The 21139-nt window shown below is 43.3% G+C and overlaps 1 protein-coding gene across 2 annotated transcripts in view; it reads left to right on the top strand.

Annotated features, from left to right (window-relative positions):
- Positions 1 to 17408: 17408 nt before the first annotated feature.
- The window catches only part of Kpna3 (karyopherin subunit alpha 3), a 64139-nt gene continuing 60408 nt past the window's right edge, over positions 17409 to 21139 (top strand). Inside the window, exon 1 of one of the 2 annotated variants that reach the window (XM_090342176.1) lies at positions 17409 to 17642. In XM_090342176.1, the coding sequence (XP_090198302.1) occupies positions 17574 to 17642 (69 nt within the window). In that variant the 5' untranslated portion in view covers positions 17409 to 17573. Of the gene's footprint in view, positions 17643 to 18292; positions 18362 to 21139 lie in introns of those variants that run through there. The other variant, XM_090342177.1, reaches the window with a different exon arrangement.

The following is a 21139-nucleotide window of genomic DNA, read 5'->3' as shown; positions in this document are numbered from 1 at the left end:
AGTCCATGAGACTCTTACTTTCAGTTAAACACTAAAAAACTGGAAGTGCTATGGTTCAAAGTGGTAGAGTACTAGCTTTGGAAAAAAAAATAACAGGGCCGGGAGTTTGGCCTAGTGGTTAAAGTGCTTGCCTAGCATGTGCGAAGACCCGGGTTCGATTCCTTGGTACCACATACATAGAAAAAAGCTGGAAATAGTGCTGAGGCTCAAGTGGCAGAGCTCTAGCCTTGAGAAAGTCCAAGGACAGTGCTCAGGCCCTGAGCTCAAGCCCAGGACTGGCCAAAAAAAAAAAAAACAAAAAAAACAAAGGACAGTGCCCAGGGCCTATGTTCAAGCTCCCCCCCTAAAAAAAAAAAAAACAAATCAAAAAAGAATGAAAGGACACTTGTTTGTTAAACATATCATTTGAAATATGATGTAAAAATCAATGTTAGTAAATTATTTTATTAAAAAAAAAGAATGAAAGGAAAGAAAAAGAGGACTAAACAGTAGTTAGCGCTCTCTGTTATGCAGATTGGCAGGTCCAGGAGCTGGGGTGTAGCACAAGTGGCAGAGCACTACTTGCCTAGCAAGTACAAGGTCTGGAGTTCAAACCCAGTACCACCAAAACTAAAAAATAAATTAAAATAAATGTATTTGCAGAGTGAACTTGCCAGCTGTAGACTCAGAAAGACCCAAAGTTAGAGTCTGGGTCTGAAGATTATTGAGCTGGAGAATTCCCTCTGGGTTTGGGGATGGGAGTCTTCTCTCCTGTTTTGGCCTTGGACTTATTGAATGAAGGAAGCATATCTGCTTATCCAAAGACTGATTCAGTGATAGTGCCATTCAATGACACCCTGACAGAAACATTCAGAATGTTTGACTATGCATGTATACCTTGTGCCCCAGCCAAATTCACACAAGAAAAGTAATCATCATAAGGTCAGTGATTCAAATCAAAGGTAGAGGTTAGGAACTATCTAGCCTCAGCCTTCCCACAATCCTATGTCAGTGTTTACTTCTTACAACAGCTATATGTTGGCTCCTAGGCTGACTTCCTTACTCTCAGGACATGTGGAAAACTTCCTTTCTAATAACTCCTTTCCAGAAACTTCCACAGTAAAGAACTGGGGCAGGAATTCCCAATTCAGTTTTAGTAAATGTTAAATACTATGAAGGAAAACATTACTTTTCTCTGAGAAATTAAAAACCAAAAACACTTTGACAGAATCTTCAGAAGTATTCCTTCATCAAAACACTTTAACTTTCCTCCAGTGATACTGTAATTGGCTAAGAAATATAATCATTTCTGTTTCCATCTTCCATCCTTATTTCTGGTGATGCATTTTGAAGAAATCCCCCAGAAGAGGGGATGTCTTTGTACTCATAGGTTGTACTTCTGTTGTTTTGCAGTTCTGTGGGGGTGTGGAAAATACTCTTGACACTGGTCCTCAGTAGTGAGTGGTGTTGTCACACTCTGTTCTATTTGATGTCACTGATAATAAACTATCAGCTAGTCCTGGAATTAAAAGCAGCTTATACTTTTTTTCCCATCTTTGGATTGTTACCTACCATTGACATCTCTATCTTTCTTCCATAGGAAGAATTATTCATATTGGAAGGCAGAGGCTGGCCCTGATTGATAGTACATGCCTGTAATTGAGCCACTTGAAGCAGAAGCAGGAGAGTTACAAGTTTAAGGATAGCTCAAGCAACTGTAATGTTAAGAAATTTTTCTTAAAGACAAAAATGAAACGACTCTGTGGTAAGTTACTTCCCTAGTATGCACAAAGCCCTTCAGTCTTTTGTCTTCAATACTAAAAGAAAACAAAGACAAACAATATGTGCTCTACTTCTTTCTTTACATAGATGAAAGCTGATGTTTTAATGTAGATATGGCTCTCCTTCATCTTTCCATACCATAAGGAGGCCTAACTTTCATCTGCAAGAGGCCAGTGAACTTAGCCTGAAGTAAAGGACTTTTTCTGTCCCAAATCTTGTGGTGCCTTCATTAAGGCTGTGATGTAATATATTGTATTTTCCTCTCTGGTATAATTTAGATGTGAAATGAAATGTACCCATAGGCTTGTGTGTATGATACATGTCTCCAGCTGGTGGTACTATTTTGGAAGGTTCTGGAAACATTGAAGCAAATCATTTTGATTGGGTCCTTTAGGGTAAGTTGTTCTTGTCCCCTACTTGACTCTCTCAATCTGCTTCCTGTCTACCATGAGGTGAAGCAGCTCTTCCATCAGCCATTCTACCACTATGTTGTTCTGTCTAAGCATGTAGCCTAGCAACCATGATCTGAACCTTCTGTAATGAAGAGCCAAAATATATCTTTCCTCCTTTAAACTCTATCAGGTATTTTTTGTCACAGTTGGGAGAAAAAGTAGTTAATGCACCCTCTGTATCCAGCAGAGAGAGTTATTCTGTTATGGAAATTATCCAGGGACATGAATGGTTCTATACTATTCTATTAATATAAAATGAGACTATTCACCACCTATCATTTTGTTGCTTTGAAAGAGCATTTGAAATTTTTTCAAAATAGCAACCAGTTCAAGGTGGGTGAAGCCATTGTTCATCATCATGTGACCTCGATGGCAAACCAAGTACTGATCCCTGCAGGAATGAGATAGCACTTGAAGGGGTCATGTGATCAGGCCACTTGTGCCACTGAGGAAAACCACTTCCTTTTCCTTCTACAGATTTCTTTTTCCCTATTATTTCCTATCTTCCTTTCCTCCTCCTCCTCCTCCTCCTCTTCCCCGTCCTCCTCTTCTTTCTCCTCCTCCTTCTTCTTGTCTGTCGGTCATAGGGCTTGAACTCAGGGCCCGAGCACTGTCCCTAAGCTGTTCTGCTCAAGACTAAGGCTCTACCACTTTGAGACACAGTACCACTTCTGGTTTTTGAGTGGTTATTTAGAGATAAAGAGTCTCATGGGGTACTTAGGAGTTCAGCCTAGTGGTGGAGTGCTTACTTAGCATTCATGAAGACCCAGGTTTGATTCCTCAGTACCGCATACATAGAAAAGCTGTGGCTCAAGTGGTAGAGCTCTCACCTTGAGAAAACCCAAGGACAGAGCTCAGGCCCTGAGTTCAAGCCCTGAGACTGGCTAGACTTTTCTGTCTAGGCTGGCTTCAAACCATGATTCTTATATGACCACAAATCCTCCTAAAAGCTATAAAAAATAAATTAATTAAGTTAAACTCAGTTAAAAACACAGCAAACTTCAGTTGCTTGATATAAAATTAGTCTTTTGCAGCACACAATAGGACCTGCTGCTTGTTTTTTATTTTCTTAGAACATTTTGTATGACTGGGAAGGAGGCTGCTAAGGAGAGGTGTCTACTGTGAGCAGCAAGCATCTCAAACTTAATATGCATACAAACAGCCATGGGATCTGGCTCAGTCACAGCTGATTCCCATAAGAAATCTGTAGAAAGACCCAAAGATATGATATGTGCATATGTGTCTCCCCCTCTCTTTCTCTCTCTAGACTGAGGTTTGAACTTAAAGCCTTAAGCCTGCAGTGTACTTTGTCATTGAGCCCTGTCATCGAACTCAGAGCCTAGACACTGCCTTGAGCTTTTTTTTTTTTCACGCAAGACTTAGACATCTACCACTTAAGCCACAGCTCCACTTCCAGCTTGTGTGTGTGTGTGTGTGTGTGTGTGTGTGTGTGTGTGTGTGTATGTGTGTGTGTGTGTGATTAATTGGAGTCTCATGGGCCTTCTTGCCAGGCTGACTTCAAACCTTGATCTTCAGATCCTAGCTTCCTGAGTAGCTAGGATTACAGATGTGAGCCACCAGTGCCCTGCCCAGGACGTTCATTTCTTATCAGGACTCAGATAACAAGCAGGCTCCACACTCTGTATTGTTTGTTTCAATTATGAAAACTAAGTTATAGAAAATTATAGTACAACCAGATGATCAAGTTTGTAAAACTTATTAAATTCAGATTCTTCAATAAATACAGAAACTTCAATGAAGTCTTAATTTCAATTTCAATAATGTGTTACAGAGTTCTGGACAATCTGAACCTAGTAGGAAAGAGTCTACCCTACTGATAGGTCATACAATGTTCATTACTACTTTTGTTGATTTAAAAAAAAAGAAAAGAAAAAAAGACAAGAAAAGCTGAAAATGGAGATTTGATTCAAATGGTAGAGCTAGTCTTGAATGAAAAAGCCAAGAGACAATTTCCAACCCTGAGTTGAAGCCCTAGTACTGGCACACACACACACACACACACACACACACATGCATGCACGCACGCACACACGCATGCACATACACACAAATTGCCAAAATTTTCTTATAAATCATTATGAAAAGTTAAAGGTCTTATTTCTAGCATCTCTAGTCCACTGCCTTGGTTAATGGGTCTACTGAATTCTAGCTAGCTCTTTCCTCATGACTCAGGGTCCTTGTTCTGAATACGAGTGACCACACTGTCCTAAAATCCAGGCTGACCTCAGACAGGGACTTTCCTAACACTCGCCTTCACTGTCCCTAAGCCCACTTGTATGTCCAAAAGCTCATGTCACACATCTATAATAGCATTTGCCACACTAGGCAAAAAATATCCAGTTATCCAGCTTCATGGCCTGGGAGCAGGGACCCTCGCTCATCCTCCCAAATGTCTGAGGCTGAGGAACTCCTGGCCTCACTTCAGGGCTGGGTAATAGCCCTTGGCAGGTCGGCCTCTTCATGCAGATGCCTCAACACAGCATTTGTCAGTGATCAAGTGCTGATGGCCTGTCTGACTTCATCTTCCCATTATGGTCAAGGACAGAAATGGTAGCCTTCCTTACAAAAATCCAAGACTGGATTTCAGTTACTAATAGAGGGTCAAAAAGGTGTTTTCCAGCTGGAGAATTTTAAGACCTTCTATCTTTGTTGGCTCACTATGTTCTATTGCCAAGCCTGGCAGCCTACAATTCCAGTAGTTAATGGATTCTAAGAGTCACTTCCTGTGTCTTCTGAATTTTTTTTACATATGCAAAATGAAGTGATTCTTAGCTTGTGAGAGGTGACAGGAATGATATTTTTGGACAGACCTATAAGGAGGAGTTTTTTTTTTTTTTTGGCCCCCTTCTCTTTCTGGCCCCGCTCGCTCCGGCCCCGCTCGCTCCGGCCACCACTCGGTTGGGCTCCGCTTGCTTGCTTTCGCTCTCTGTCGCTTGTTGCAGTCTCGTCTCTGGCACTTCTGGCTTGGTTGTGTCTCGTCTCTGCCACTTCCGGCTTGGCTGTGTATGTGGGATACCGAGGAATCGAACCCGGGTCCTTGTGCATGCTAGGCAAGCACTTTAACCGCTAGGCCAAACTCCCGGGCCCAAGGAGGAGTTTTGAAATCTTCTTCTCTGAAAGTCCCATCAGGAGGTGGGCAGAGGACACCCATTAGGAGGTGGGTAGGTTGGAATTTATGAAATCTTCCCATGTAGTATTAGATAGCTATTACAGCATAGCCTATCAACAGCAGGACATTTTACTTTGCAGCACATATTCCCTTCCCATCAGACTTTCTCATAATAGTTCATTCTTGCTACCCAAATACACTTCCCTACTCTCAAGGCTAAAATACTCTCATTATTAAAGCACAAACACAGCCAGGTACCAGTGGCTCATGCCTGTAATCCTAGCTACTCAGGAGACTGAGATCTGAGGACTGAGGTTCAAAGCCAGCCTGGGCACAAAAGTCCATGAGACCCATCTCCAATTAACCACCATGCTGTGTCTCTAGTGGTAGAGTACTAGCCTTGAGCTGAAGAGCTCAGGGATAGCGTTCAGGCCCAGAGTTCAAGCCCCATGACTGACAAAAATGATGATAATAAAAAAAAGCACAAACATATACCCAACCCTAGTGAGTAGATTTACATGTAAGTCGTTGAAGATGTTTCTAGAAAAGGATTTTCTTTCTAATTGGGCATGGTGGCTGTAAGGAGACATGCTTTTCTTCCTACATTTAGATGCAATTATTTATAGGTAATGATAATCCAGGGCTGTGGTAGCCTTCTTGTGACCAGGAGGAACAACTCTCAGGATGAAAATCTCAGCGAGCTGGTAGCGCATGCCTGTAATCCTAGCTTCTTAGGAGGCTGACATTTGACGATGGAGGTTCAAAGTCAGCCTGGGCAGAAAAATCCATGAGATTCTGATCTCAAATTATCCAGAAAAAAACAAGAAGTAAAGTCATTGTTCAAGTTGTAGAGCATTAACCTCAAGTGAAAAAGCTAAGGGTGAGCCTCTCTTCTCTGAATTCAAACCCCAGTACCAGTATTAAAAAGAAAAAAGAGAGAGAGAAAAAAAGAAAGCCCCAGAGACTTGGGATGGCAAAGAGGAAAGGAAAGTAGAAACCACCTGGTTGGATATGTGACAATATTATGGTACCTTTGAAATAATCAAATTTGAAAATGCTATTCCCAGAGATAAATAAACATTGTTTAAGCTATATTCCACTACATACTCCATTACTCATCGCTTTGTTATGCATTCAACATAAAAGTGAAAAGACTGGGTAGTGGAGACTGGATGATAGCAAAGCAGAAGAGGAAACTAGGGTTGGTTGGGTACACAGCATAATTTGCTGCGCTGTACCATCAGGGGAAGCTGCTGAAACCAAACGTGGTCCAAGAATACTTTAGGTTCTCTGGGGATCTTGAAGGGTTAAGTCTGACATCAAATAGGGTATATGATTTGAAGCATCAGAGTCATGTCTGTGAAATACCTAACTACAAACACTTTTATACTACTATTATAGTGTGGAAATCCGAGTTCTTGCTTGCTTTCTGAAGAAGAGGAAGAAACTAGATGCTGTGCAGGAGTTGAATTGAGTAGTTGGCCTTAAGAGATGCCTCAGGTCTGTAATCCTGCCTCACCCCTGTAATATCATCAGGACACTGAGATCTGAGGATCATGGCTCAAGGCAGCTTGGGCAAAAAAAGAAAAAGAAAAAGTCCTTGAGACTCTTATCTCTAATTAACCACCTGAAAACTGGAAGTGTCGCTGTGTGGCTCAGAAAGGTAGAGTTAGCCTTGAGGAAAAAAGTTCGGGGACAGCACCCAAGTCTGGAATTCAACCCCATGACCAACCAAAAAAAAAATTAAGTGGCGCTGTGGCTCAAGTGGTAGAGTGCTAGCCTTAAAGAAGCTTAAGGACAGTGCCCAGGTCCTAGTTTCAATCCCAGGATTTGTCAAAATAATTTTTAAAAAAAGTGACTCACTCACACCTATAATCCTAGCTATGTAGGAGATGAGTACTCAGCCACTCAGGATGTGGAGATTAGGGGGAATCAAGGTTTAAGACAAGCCTAGGCAAAATGTTGGTGAGGCCCTCATCTCAATATAGTAATGTGTGCATTGATGTATGCTCCGTCATCCCAACTTTCCAGGAAACCATAGGTGGGAGGATCATGGTCTAAGAATAGTCTTGGGCAAAAATTGAGACTACCTGAAAAATACCTAAAGCAAATAAAAAGTTTTTAAATGTTGAAGGTGTGGCTCAAGCAGTAGAACATCTGTTCTAGTTCAAATTCCAATACTACATATATATACGTATACCCACACAAAGAATTATGAAGACTATCTTATTTAGATAATGGTTCTGGAGGCATGGAAGCCCAGATGCAATAGTTGGCCCCTGGTGAGGCCCTCTCGGTACACCATAATGTGACTGTAGCAACAGATACCTCGTGGCAGAACAGAGAAAGCCTGTTAGCCTGGGTCTCCTTACTTCTTTGGATGAAGTCCCTATGACCTCATCTAATACCAATTACCTACTGGTATATATTATTTACCACTATTAGTTGTGTGATTGTTAATGAAGACAGATTGTTTAACCTCTCTGTGCTTCAGTTTATTCATCTGTGGTACTGGGGGTAAGGACTGTGTAGTGTTGTTGAGGACATATATGAATTATTTTAAATAATGCTTGGAACACATTTGGCACACAATTTTAGCTATTATTGTTCTTATTTCACCCCTCCTCCTCCTCCTCCTCCTCCTCCTCCTCCTCCTCCTCCTCCTCCTCCTCCTCCCTCCTCCTCCTCCTCCTCTTCTTCCTCTTCCTTCTTCTTCTCCTGCTAGTAGTGAGGTTTGAATTGAAGGTCTTAAGCTCCACTCCACATTTTTGCTTATGGCTTATACTCTACCATTTGAGCCATGCCTCAGTTTTGGTTTTGGCTGATCGTTTGGAGATAAGATTTCATACATTTGTCTACTCAGGCTGGCCTCAAACTGCAATCCTCAGATCTCATCCTTCTAAGTAGCTGTGATTACAGGAATGTGCCACAATTGCCCAGCTTTATTTTCATTTTTGAACTCATCAAATGATTGCTAATAAAGACATATTTTCATGACTAAGACTATTTTAGGTGATAAAGATTAACTTGGTGCAGATTATTTTGTTTGAAAGAGAATGGTTAGGACTGTATTTACTCATATTGTGGATCAGAAACCATTCTGACATCACTCAGTTATGTGCTTTCACTGGCCTTCATGTGCTTCTATCAGCTACTGGGCCCCCAACAGTGTAAATCTCTTCATGTGTACTTCTTTGTGGGAAGAAAAACTAGCATTCAGCACAACTGAAGTCCTGGGACAGATAAAGCCTAAAGGGTTCTTCAATTAGTGTGTTTTGTAATCTGCATTTGAAAAGTAAGGTCAGATGATTCTTCTCTGCCTTTAACATCTCATTTTATAATTATAACTATAATTATAATTTGGTCTTAGAGCTTGGGCTTTGGGCCTGGGTGCTGTCACTGAGCAATTTTTGCTCAAGGTACATGCTCTACCACTTTGTACCACAGCACTGCTTCCTTTTCTGGTGGTTCATTGGAGATAAGAGTCTCACAGACTTTCTGCTAGTTTTGAACCACAGTCCTCAGATCTCAGCCTCCTGAGTAGCTAGGATTACAGGCATGAACAACCAGTACCTGGCTCAGTATATAATCTTACATTTCTCTGTACATTTTATTATTTTGAGAAACTTAGGGAAACAGGGCTATCCAAGGAACTATAATATTAGCAAAAATGTGAACCTCTTGTCATGATGAGCTTTAGTTACTCACAGCTTGTCTGGGTTATTTGTTGTTGTTGTTGGTCGTGAGGCTTAAACTTGGCCTACATACTGTCCTTAAACCTCTTTTTGGTTAAGGCCAGTTAGTGCTCTACCACTTGAACCACAGCACCACTTCTGGTTTTCTGGAGTTAATTGGAGATAAGAGTCTCAAGGGGCTTTCTTGTCCAGCCTAGCTTTGAACCGCTAACCTCAGCTCTCAGCCTCTGAGGAGCTAGAATTATAGGCATAAACTACTGGTGCCTGGTTTGTCCTGGTTATTTTTAGTTGGTCTGTTTTGCATAGTCAGGGTTGAATAACTCTGGACTTATCTGGCTTTGGCTGCTTGCATTTCTAACAATTACTGTGCCCCTCAGAGAGGGCATCAGGAATTAAGATATGGGAGCACTTTATCCACAGCTCTGTCACTCAGCTTCAGTTACTATTACAGTCTCTTATTGGTCTAAAGGAGGAAGAATAGGCAGGGCTGAAGAGATGATTGGATAAATTAAAGGATGTGTAAATTGCATAGGCTTTCTTTTTACTGACAGGGTAATGTTTAGAGGGGTTACAGTTACATTCATCAGTTAGTGGATGCATTACTTTCCTCACATTGATACCCCTTCTCATGTTTTGTCTCCTTCTCCCTCCCCCCACCTCTTTCCAATCATCTTGTTTTTCCCCCTTTCCTTCTCTATTTCAAATAAACATATATACAATATACCAGGTAACAAAATCAGATACAGTGACCACATGAGATTAGCCAAAAGAGAAAAGAAATAACAACCACAAAGATAAAACTCTTGTTTCTTCATTTTGTTTAGTCTTATCCTATATGACCATATATGCATAACTTTTGAGCTATTGTGATCCACTGCTGGGAGAGTCCTAGATGTGTAGTAGTTATTACAGATGAGGGAAACCATGGAGCCTACACAGGCGTTATTTCTAAGCTAAAGTGGAATGGCATGAATTTTGTTTCAGTACCAGAAAGTCAAATTTAGATAGCTTATAGACCTCTAGCACAAACAGAAATACTTGTCATACATGTACCTGAAGTAAATATCAGCAATGATTTGGGATAAACTTATGGCTCTCTACCTGCAGCTAAGGATTTTTTTTTCTTTTGTTATTGTTTGGCCATTGTGGTCCTCTCCCTCTCCTCCACCATCCTCAGACAATTAATGTTGTTTGACTCCAATAGAAGCTGAAAATCATAAATTAAGGAATAAAATATATAAGCATTATATGAAGTTTTACACTTAACTTTATACATGTGTCCAACAAGATTCGCTGACTACTCAGAGTATGAAGATAATGTCCAGATATGATTGCAAAAATCTTCAGTTTTTAAGCTGAGCACTGGTAGCTTGTGTCTGTAATCCTAGCTACTCAGAAAGCTAAGATATGAGGATCACTTTGAAGCCAACCTAAGCAGAAAGTCCATGAGACTTTTATCTCCTATTAACTACCACCACCAAAATAAACCAAACCAAACAAACAAACAAAAACTCAAGGACAGCACTCAGGCCTCTCAATTCAAGCTGCACTACCTACAATAACTATGAACTAATTGAAAAAGTTAAATTTAAATTTAAATAATTGTTGGCTGCTGTGTTAAGTAGCACAGCTATAGGATATTATATAGCATGATTGAATTGCTCTGGGTCCCTGTGAGCTCATATGTAGCACATCTGGAAGAAGAGAGAAAATTGAGAAGGGTAATCTGAAAAGAGACAAACTGGGAAAGATGGCTCAAACTTGTATCCTAGCTACTTTGGAGGTATAGATCAGAAAATCATGGTTGAAGATCAGCTAAAGCATAAAAGTTTGCAAGATTCCATGTCTATGGACAGGGAAAACACAGTTGCTGGATATAATAGTGGGTACCTGCTATTCCTAGTGATATAGGGAAGCATAAGTAGGATAAGGAGTATCCCAGGCCAGTCTGGATATAAATCAAGACTCTATCTTGAAAATATCCAAGACAAGAAGGTGATGGTTGGAGGTACTGTTCAAGTGGCAGAGCACCACCAATCAAGTATTAGACCATGAGTCCATGGTCCTCCAGCACCATAAAAAATAAAATAAAATTTTTTAATTTATTTATTTTTTATTGTAATTAGGAAAAGGGTTACATGATATTTGCCAGATAGAAGGTGCATTAATTCACATACATTGATACCAAAATAAATTTTTTATTCAAATCAAAGTCACTTAAACTGCAGGATTTATTTTCTCCAGTCCTTGGGCTTTCTCAAGGCTAGAGCTCTACCACTAGAGCCACAGGACCATTTCCAGCTTTTTTTTTTTTCTGTGAATGTGGTACTAAGGAATCGAACCTGGGCCTTTGTGCATGCTAGGAGAACACTCTACCACTAGGTCAAACTCTTAGCCCAAACTGCAGATTTTAAGAGGGAGATAGGCCTCAAAGTTAAAAGACTCATAGAACCTAGGTATGGAAAAACTTGCATAAAACTCTTGTCCCATTTTACTTAAGATTTATTAATATGTTGTCAACATTGTTTGTAAAGTTAGGAAAACACAAAGTGAGTCAGGTGTTGTGGAGGACATGGAGAAGGCATGGAGACTGACTTGGAGGCAAAAAGGTGGTCTTATGGGTGGTATGGGGAGAAAACCAGGTTCTAAAAGCATGGAGTGGTGGGTTAGCATGGTAGTTAGATGGGGGAGTTAAGGGAGGCCAGGGGTAGAGAGATAGGGTTGTCTTTATGGTAATACCATTCACACAGCACTGCATATGCTAAGGGACACTTTCAAGAAAGGACATTGATCTCATTTAGATTTGCTGTCACCTGCTCAATGCTGCCACTTGACTAAATTCAAGCGTGGCTCTATGTCACAGGGAAAGGTGAATGAGGAGTCAGAGGAGGAACAGGGGTCTCTGCTCTGCTCCCCTGCCTTTATAGCTAGGTCTGATGAATACGCTGCTCAGTATGTGATGGTTACTCAATATGTGCTTGAGAACTGGGTCCATTGTAAAGGACTTTCAGGGAAAGGATGATGTTCAAGGGAAGGCAATAGGAGCAGGAGAAAGTCGTTAACCATTTAAAGAAACACACCAAGGCTTTGATGGACATCACTTCCTGGAGATAAAGGCCCTCACACTTGCTGAGGCCCAGAAGTGTCAAGTGCACCATGTGGAAAGACACTGATTTCCAGGCACCAGATGTGTGGATGCTCAAGTCACTAGGGAGAATGGCAGAGGGTGAAAATGACAACATGAATCCCAGGCAGGGATTAATGCTTCCTGCTTCAGATTCTGAACTTCCAAGGACATTACTTTCACTGGCTGTCTGTGAGGGGCAAAGGGATCATATCATTGGAATCGGTGCCTATGGAATGATTTTTGGGTACCTGGATCCCAGGATATGGCCAATCCTGTTCCCGGGGTCTTCCCAGACCTCTTGCTCTAGCCTGTCCTCCTGGAGACCTACCTTAGCACTGCTTTGCACACCTTTATACCTGAATAGTGGGCAATAGGTACCTTTTGAAGTAGGAATACAGCTAAAGTTTGGAGAGTGGAGAGGATCTGGATGTTGTGTGTAGAGGTTGGCACACATATTCTTAGGGTCTAATCCAGTGTGAACAGAAGTTAGGACATGGAAGAGAAGGGAACCATCCAGAGGGCTTCAGGTCGGCACTTGGATCTTATGCTGCCTGAAGAATTCCCAGCACTTGGGCAATTTAAATTCAAATCTAGATTTTCAAGTTGTTAAGGTGCACTGGTAGAATATATTTATGTTTGATTTATATGTATTAAATACACATGTGATCTATGGACCTTCAGATATGATGAAGCTAAGGAATTTGTAGGTTAGAAAGGCCCATGAGCTTTGAGCTTTTTTCTTTTACCTTTCTCCCTACTCCCTTCCCTGTTTCTCTCATTCTCCTTTCTTTCATTCTTTTTTGTCAGTTGTGGGGCTTAAGCCTTGCACCTGGGTGCTGTCCTTAAGCTCTTTTTGTTCAAGGCTAGTAGTGTTCTAGCACTTTCAACCACAGAAATACTTCTGGTTTTCAGGTGGTTAACTGGAGATAGAGTCTCAAAGACTTTCCTGCCCAGGCTGGCTTTGAACCACAGTCCTTAGATCTCAGCCTCCTGAATAATTAGGACTACAAGAATGAACCACCAGTGCTTCTTCTTTTCTATTAACACAGTTTTGGTGGTGCTGAGGGTTGAACTTGGGACCTCACACATGGCAGACATTCTACCATTTGGGTTATTCATCCAGCCCCTTTTTAGGGGATTTATTGTTAAGGTGGTCTTGCCTTATGACTGGACTATGCTCTTCTTACTTAGGCTTTGGCGTATCACTGGGGATGAGGGATGGTGCCACTAGAAACAGGCATTTGTGCATCCCTGTAACTGGAACAATAAACATGAGTCACCATACCCAGCCATTGGTTAATCTGGAGTACTTTTATGGAAAACTACAATCCCCTGCTATCTGCACAATCTCCTGATATCTGCTGGCCAAAATATCTTGGATTACAGGCTTACGGCAACTTGCCTTGCTTATTTTCTTAACAAATTTTACAGTTTCTGAATTACTACATGTTTCATTATCTGTCTCCTCTGATAAACACAAGGGCTGTGAAGACAGGATCCAAACTACCTTGTTTCAAAAAAGGAGCCCAGCATTAGGGCACTGAGTGACACAGTAAATGCTTACAAACATGTAAAAAATTTTATGGTGAAAGACAAGCATTTGCTAGCTAGACGCCGTGGCTGTGGCCTGTAATCTTGGTTACTTGGGAGGCTGAGAATGAGAGGATCAAAGTTTGAGGCTATTCCCAGGGAATGCAAGTTCTTAAGACCCTTTCTCAACCCACAGTTAGGCACAGTAGCATGTACTTGTCATCCCAAGAAATGTGGGGAGACTAAGAATGGGAGGATTTCAGTTCTAGGTCAGTCTGTGAGACTATCAATATGGAGAAAAGTTGTACTCAAACAACTTCTACCTGTGATCCTGGAGATGATGGGAAGCCTAAAAGCAGGTGGATATAGGCTTAAGCACATACCCAAGTGGTGGGAAGAGGAACCCTACCTAAAAATAATCCATTAAAAAACAGGACTGGAGGCACGGCTCAACAAAATCCCACTTGCAGACAGTAGGCCCTGAATTCAAACTCCTCAGTACCATGGCAAAAGGAAAAAGGGAGAAAGAATGAATGCATGACAGACTTATGACTTTTAGTGATAACACGTAGAGTCAAGAGAGGTGCGGGGGCACAGAAATGGAGGGACAGTGGGTGAATGAATGCTGCAGTGGTACTCACTAGACACTATGTTGAAAATGGCTATACAACTTGTGGGTGGGAACAGGAGGAAAAAAATTGGGTGAGAGTGAGGGAAGAGGTGACATTGTCCAAAATGAGACATACTCATCTGCCTTATGTAACTGTAGCCTTTCTGTATATCACCTTCATAACAATACAAAATAAAAATAAAAAGAAGTGGTAGAGGAAGCAGAGGTATGCCTCAAGTGGCAGAATGCCAGCTAGAGTTCAAAGCCCTGAGGTTAAGCCCCAGTACTAGCACCAGAGAGAGGGGGAGAGAGAAAGAGTGGAGAGAGTAATAGAGAGGGGGAGAGAGAAAGAGTGGAGAGAGTAATAAAGATACAGAGACAGAGCGGAAGAGGAGAGGACAGAGAGAGGTGGTAGAAGGGGATACAGCACTCTGGCAAAAGAATACCTACTGAACTATAAAGGCAAGTGAGCGATGAGCTGGAAATTCCTCTCATAATCAGTCAAAGAAAAAACACGCAAGTTCTATCTTCTGAAGAACTAAGAGTTGAGTCAATGGGTTTATTGTAAGTCAGGAGGCATTTTCTTTTCTTTTCTTTTCTTTTTTTTTGTCAGTCCTGGGCTTGGGCTCAGGGCTTAAGCACTGTCCTTGGACTTTCTCAAGGCTTAGCACTCTACCACTTGAGCCTCAGCCCCACTTCTGGCTTTTTGCTATGTATGTGGTACCGAGGAATCGAACCCGGGTCTTTGTGCATGCTAGGCAAGCACTCTACCACTAGGCCAAACTCCTGGCCTGGGAGGCATTTTCTTAAAAAAAAAAGAAAAAAAATCCCATCAGCTGGGCCCTGTGGCTCATTCCTGTAATCCTAGCCACTTAGGAGGCTGAGATCTGAGGATAGAAGTTTGAAGCCATCTGGGGTAGAAAAGTTTTTGAGACTCTTATCTCCAATAAGCCACTCAGAAAAAGTCACAAGTGGCAATGTGGCTCAAGTGGTAGATGACTACCTTGAGCAGAAGAAGCTCAGGGACAGTGCCTAGGTTCAGAGTTGAAGCCCTAGGACCTGCAAAGAAAATCATCATCATCATCATCATCATCATCATCATCATCATCATCATCATCATCATCATCATTGAAGGGACCCCTTTCCTGACTTCCCCCAAAATCCATCCCCTATAGGCATTTCCCATCTTCATGACTTAAGGCGAGGGGGAGGATGGGGGCGGGTTGTAAAATCCCCAATAACAGCTCAGATTACAAGAGCAGTTAAACCAAGTGGAGTTACCAGAATTCCTTCCCCACCCTACCCCCTTGGCCTGCCAGGAAACTCCCTCCCTTTCCTTTGTCGTCAGAGCAGTGCAATAGAAGCCTAACAAGATGATAGGTCAGTTCAAACAGCAAAGGTGTCAGTGGTTGCCCCAGCCATCACTCAAGTATGTTGAGATTCCATTGGCCACCTGTGTATGGCCTAGCCCAACCACATGGCTGGTGGCCTATAAAAGCAGCCTGTAAGATTAGGCAGGGTGGCTCTCTCACTCACAACTTAGAGATGGTATGATTCTCAATGCTAGGCATGGAATAAAACTCTGTTTAACTTCTGCTTTTGTGTCAGACTCGTTCCTTTGATCACGGACCCTAATATTGGGGGACTGGACCCTAACAATAATAATAATAATAATAATAATAATAATAATAATAATAATGCAGTCAAATTTTTAAGGGATATACCCTTGAAAAATTGGCCCCTGCTTCACAATTTTATGACTACCATGGTCTGAAGTCTTTAAATGGGCTTGTGTTTACCAAGAGTTCACAAGCCACTACTCACACAACAAATGTCAGTGACCTTATTCAAGGTCTTGGAATTTTTAAATCTGGGACCTTGGGCTCTTTTCTTTTGAAAATTACCTTAACTAAATTTAGTCCTTACACTATCTTTCTACCCAACCATTGACCTCAGCTCATTTAAGTTATATGTAATGTAGCAGCTTATATTTGTCATGGATACTAAAACTGAATTCATTTCCCATATAATCAAATATAGCCCACCTGCCCAGGAAACAGCTATTAGTGTTAGCTTCCCAAACTTCCTGAGGTCATTCCTTTGATGACCCCAGAGGGAGAGGTAAACTGGAGAGACTGGGAACCAGGTCTTAATTGTGGCCTGAAGGCAAAGATTTGTATGTGATAGTGGCACAAGAAATGTAGGTTGGGGGCAAAGCACAGAAATCCTGGCACTAAAGTGTGAGAGAGAATGTCATACTATTCAATGTGTATCCTATGAAACTGGAAAATGGGAAAGAATGAAACGGGTGTTATTAAAACTGACATGTTGAATCGCAACCCCCTCATACAATTAAAGATAAACTTCCAGTGGACACGCACATCACACTCATCTACGTGTGGAGTGGAAATACATGCTATTTATAAAATCCGAGGCATAGCAAGAGAACAGTGCTTGAGGGTGGCTGCTATTTGAGGAGACCCCCGAAGAAGCGAAAGAGCAAAGCCCACGTCGCCGTTCTTTTTCTAATTTTCTATGCTATAGAGTACCAAGTGCGCCTCCAAAGAGCCCTGCCCATCCACCCGGATAGGCGCAAGAGGCCATCTCGGAGGAAGCCTCGCCTTAGGCCCCGCCCTTTTATCCCGATAGGAGCGAGTAGCCATGTCCGAGGAAGCCCCGCCCTCTTCCCCGCCCAGAGGCGGGGCCTCGTACCACTCAGCCCTCGGTAGGCGCCGCGCAGAAAGCGCGCGCACCGCGATCCCGGCATGCACTTCGCTTTCTCTGGGCGTGGAAAACTGCTCCGGCCGACGCCTGGCACGCTGGGAAGTGTAGTTGCTTGCCTGTCGCTCCCAGTCCACGGCGGAGTGGGAGGGGTGGGGTGCGTAAAAGCCGCTAAGTCCATTTCTGGCACGTGACTTGCGGCCCTGAAGGGAGGCCTTACTGGGGAGTAAGGGTGGGGGAAGAGTCGTCACTGGAATCCGCCGGGAGAGCAGCCCGCCCGGTGGCCGCCTCCGGGTCCGCGTCCTCGGCTTCCCCGGGCGCACACCGGCTCCGCGCCGTTCCCGCCCGGCCCGCCCCGCCCGTGGGCCGGCGCCTCCCCTTGCGCTGCTGCCACCTCGCGCTCGGAGGCGTCACGGAACGTGCTCCCCCTCCCCCTCCCTTCCCTCACGGCCTCCCCCCCCTCCCGCGCCGAGACTCGCCGCCGCCGCCGCCGCCGCCGCCGCCGCCGCAGCCGCAGGAGTAGCCGCCGCCGGAGCCGCGCGCAGCCATGGCCGAGAACCCTAGCTTGGAGAACCACCGCATCAAAAGCTTCAAGAACAAGGGCCGCGATGTGGAAGTGAGTGTGCTTCCGCGGTCCGGGCCCGCCCGGCCGCGCCGGCTCGCCGGCGGTGGGGAGGGACGGGGGGCCAGCGCTGGGCTGGTTCTCGCCGGCTTGCGGTCAGTCGGAGTTGGCCGCCGCCTCGGGTCACCGTGGCCCCCGGGGTTGGTCGGTGTGGACCGCGCGGGATGCGAAGGCCGGGCTGCAGCCACCCCCCGGGTCTTGCCGGCGCGGGGACCGGGAAATGCCGGGGCTTTCGGCCCCGTCACGCGGGCGCGGCCTGGTGTCGGCGAAGAAGGGATGTGGAGCTTGAGGCGGGGTCCGCGGGGCCGGGGCCGCGCGGGCGGGCGGGCGAGCCGAGCGAACGAGCGGGGATGCTGCCGCCCCGGGCCAGCGACCGCACCACCGAAGGGACTGATCGCCGCTCGCGATCACAGCCGGTGCAACCCTCCCGCCCGGCGCGGCTCTCTCTGTGCTTCCCTTGGCTGCCGCACATGGAGCCCAGGCTCTGCTCTCCCGCGTCTACCTTCCGAGAGCGGGGCCCAGGCGGGCGGTGGCAGCCCGCAGAGGGGGGTGGGGACCAGCCGGGTAACTGACTTGTTTGAGGGTGGTGGATGGGGGAGGGTAGGATGCGCCAAGACCATCTTCTTGTATTCCAATGCTATCCTTTGGGCCGGTCGTGCTGAGCTGTTCCAGCGTGTACTCCTGTTACTGCTGCCTTTTGGAGCGAGCTGAAGGTGGACAATAGTTTACCATCTATTGTGTGGAGGGTTTCGAAAAGAGATTGTTCCCGACCTTCCGCTCTTAGGACAGAATTTCTTAGCCCTTCTTGGTAGTAGGGGAGTGATAGGATAATCGTTTCTTCGGCTGAAAATAAGCCGGATACATAGATTTCCCACGTCCTGGTATGTATACCTCCTGCACCAGGCTGCTAGTTTTTCCAGTAGTGGCAAACTGTAAACATTCATTGTGGTCACTCAGTTCGTTGCTACTCAGCATGTTGCCATTGTCTCATTAAGGTGACATTAGCAGCTACTATTTGCAAACTCCGATCTTTGAGGTAGCGCTAGAGGTCTCTCTACAGCTAGCTACTGAAAGCAATGTAGTATAATACTTAAACTTCCCTGGGACTCTGACCTCTGAATTTGAAAGTCCACATGTCCTTTTTGAATACCAGGTGACACAATTCTATAGCACAGTGTTTTACTATTGGGACTACTGTTTATTTTATCCAGTCTTAGAGAAGATGATGGGGTAAATACACTATTCAGCATTCTATGGAGAAACCGACAAACTCAGGCCATTTTTCAGAACTACAAAATTAAATACTAATTGGGAAAATCCTAGGGGGAGTATCTGTGGAATTCCCAGTTGAGTAAGATACATAAAGGTCATCTGTCTCTATAAGAAATATTTGTGAGCAAAAGTGAAATTTAGGAATAGGACCTGCCTCCTGTTCTTGCTCTGTTTGATGTCAAGAGTTAATATAGGACTCCCCCCTCCTTTTAATATGAGCCTAGTCTTAGGAGCAAAATTTATGTAGTTTGAGGAGAACCCATTGATTAAACAGAAAATGTAATGTTCTTTCTTGGATATTAATATTTTTTTCTTCTTATTTACCTCGAGTCTTGTGCTCTGGGGGAGCTTAGTGATACCTAAACAAGGACTCCTGCGTATAATGTAATAGGTACAAGCAAATACTTGCTGCCCATCAGAAGGTAACTAGTGATTTCTGTATGCATGCAAAAAGGATGGTCTCTAAGTGATTAGCCTGAATCTGGTTATATATTACATTTCCCAGGATACATTAGGGTAACTTAAGACACAAAATAGCAGATATTCAGATGGCATTCTTTGTGTCAGACACTATACTGTATTAAGAGCCTCATGAAACCTTATTTAAACCTTATGAGTTAGATAGGGCATTATCTCCACTTTACAAGAGGAAAACACTTCAGATGTACTATCTCAGAGAGCTTTAATAGTTTGCACATGTCATACCGAGGGTATGAGAATTCACTAAATGTTGAACGTTTACTAGTGTTAGGTCCTGGAGTCCTGGAGTAAGAGTCAACCGCAAAGAATTTACAGCCCAATGGGAGTGAGAGCCACAATTCAGTACATCAATTAGTATTATGTTATAGTGTGCTGGTTCTGGGGCTTGAACTTACTGTCTGGGTGCTGTCCATGCGTTTTTGTGCCCAAGGATAGTTCTCTACCACTTTGAGCCACCCTTCTATTTTTGACTTTTTGGTAGTTAATTGGAGATGAGAATAGACTTTCCTGCCCTGGCTGGCTTTGAACTATGATCCTCAGATCTCAGCCTGCCGAGTAGTTAGGATTTCTGGTGTGAGCCACCAGTGGGTGGCTGAAATGCATGAAAGTGAGCTGTCTGGTGACATGTCCTGGATGCTCCCTAATGGATGCATGGGAATTAACAAGTCCTGAAGAGTGAAAGGAACAGAAAGAGTGCTAATTGAGAGGTCCAGATATGATAGGGGTACTGCTGAAATTGAGGGACTGAAGAGGGAGCTGAAAAAGAAAAAGTGTTAGAGATGTGACTAGTGGATAACCTGGGGTCAAATCTGATCAAAGACGTGTTGACTTTCAGTTTTTCATATTGGGTCTCCAACAAACTTTGTCCTTGTTGGCCTTGAACCAAGATCTTCTTGCTCCCTGGCTCTTTTCTCATTTTCAAAAGACAATTTAAAACTTTTCAAATGTACTCTAGGAAATTGTGTGGAACAGAACTATTCTGTTTAAGGCCTATTTTGAAAACATTCAGATAACTATTGAAGTTTTCTTTTTCTTGCTCCTGTGTATCTCAAGGATGTGACAGTTTAAAGAGTAAGCAGTAATTTTTAAAAATCGGAACATTTATTGAGTATTTGCAGTGTACCACTAAGCACTTTATATGGATTATTAGTCTGTGAAGTATGAACTATTATTATCCCCATTTGCTGTTGAGGAAACTTGAGGCCTACAACTCTTAAGTAACTAGTCTTAAGTCACAGCACAGTAAGGGTCAGACTAAGGACTTCAATCAGAGCATTATGACTCTGAAGCCAGAACCTTGTTCACTCTGCTGTCTTTCATTAAGGGGGAGTTTATAATTTGAAAACTTACAATCTGACATTTACAATTTAAGAAAATATTGAAGAAATCTCGACTATATGGTAATTTTAAAAGCTTACTATTAAAAATGTTTAATACAGGGGCCGGGAGTTTGGCCTAGTGGTTAAAGTGCTTGCCTAGCATGCATGAAGACCCGGGTTTGATTCCTCGGCACCACATACATAGAAAAAAAAGCCAGAAGTGGTGCTGAAGCTCAAGTGGTAGAGCTCTAGCCTTGAGAAAGTCCAAGGACAGTGCTCAGGCCCTGAGCTCAAGCCCAGGACTGGCAAAAAAAAAAAAAAAAAGTTTAAAACAATTTACATCTGCTTTATTTTCCCCTTTTTTACTCTTGAAAAGTTTTATTCTTAATTAACAAAAAGATAGTTAATTTTTACTAAAAA

The sequence above is a fragment of the Megascapheus bottae genome, chromosome 11 (genome assembly GCF_031878675.1).
Source record: "Megascapheus bottae isolate mThoBot1 chromosome 11, mThoBot2.hap1, whole genome shotgun sequence".
Classification (NCBI taxonomy): Eukaryota; Metazoa; Chordata; class Mammalia; order Rodentia; family Geomyidae; genus Megascapheus; species Megascapheus bottae.
Note: the sequence above shows the minus strand (reverse complement) of the source record. Positions and strands in the feature narration are given on the sequence as shown.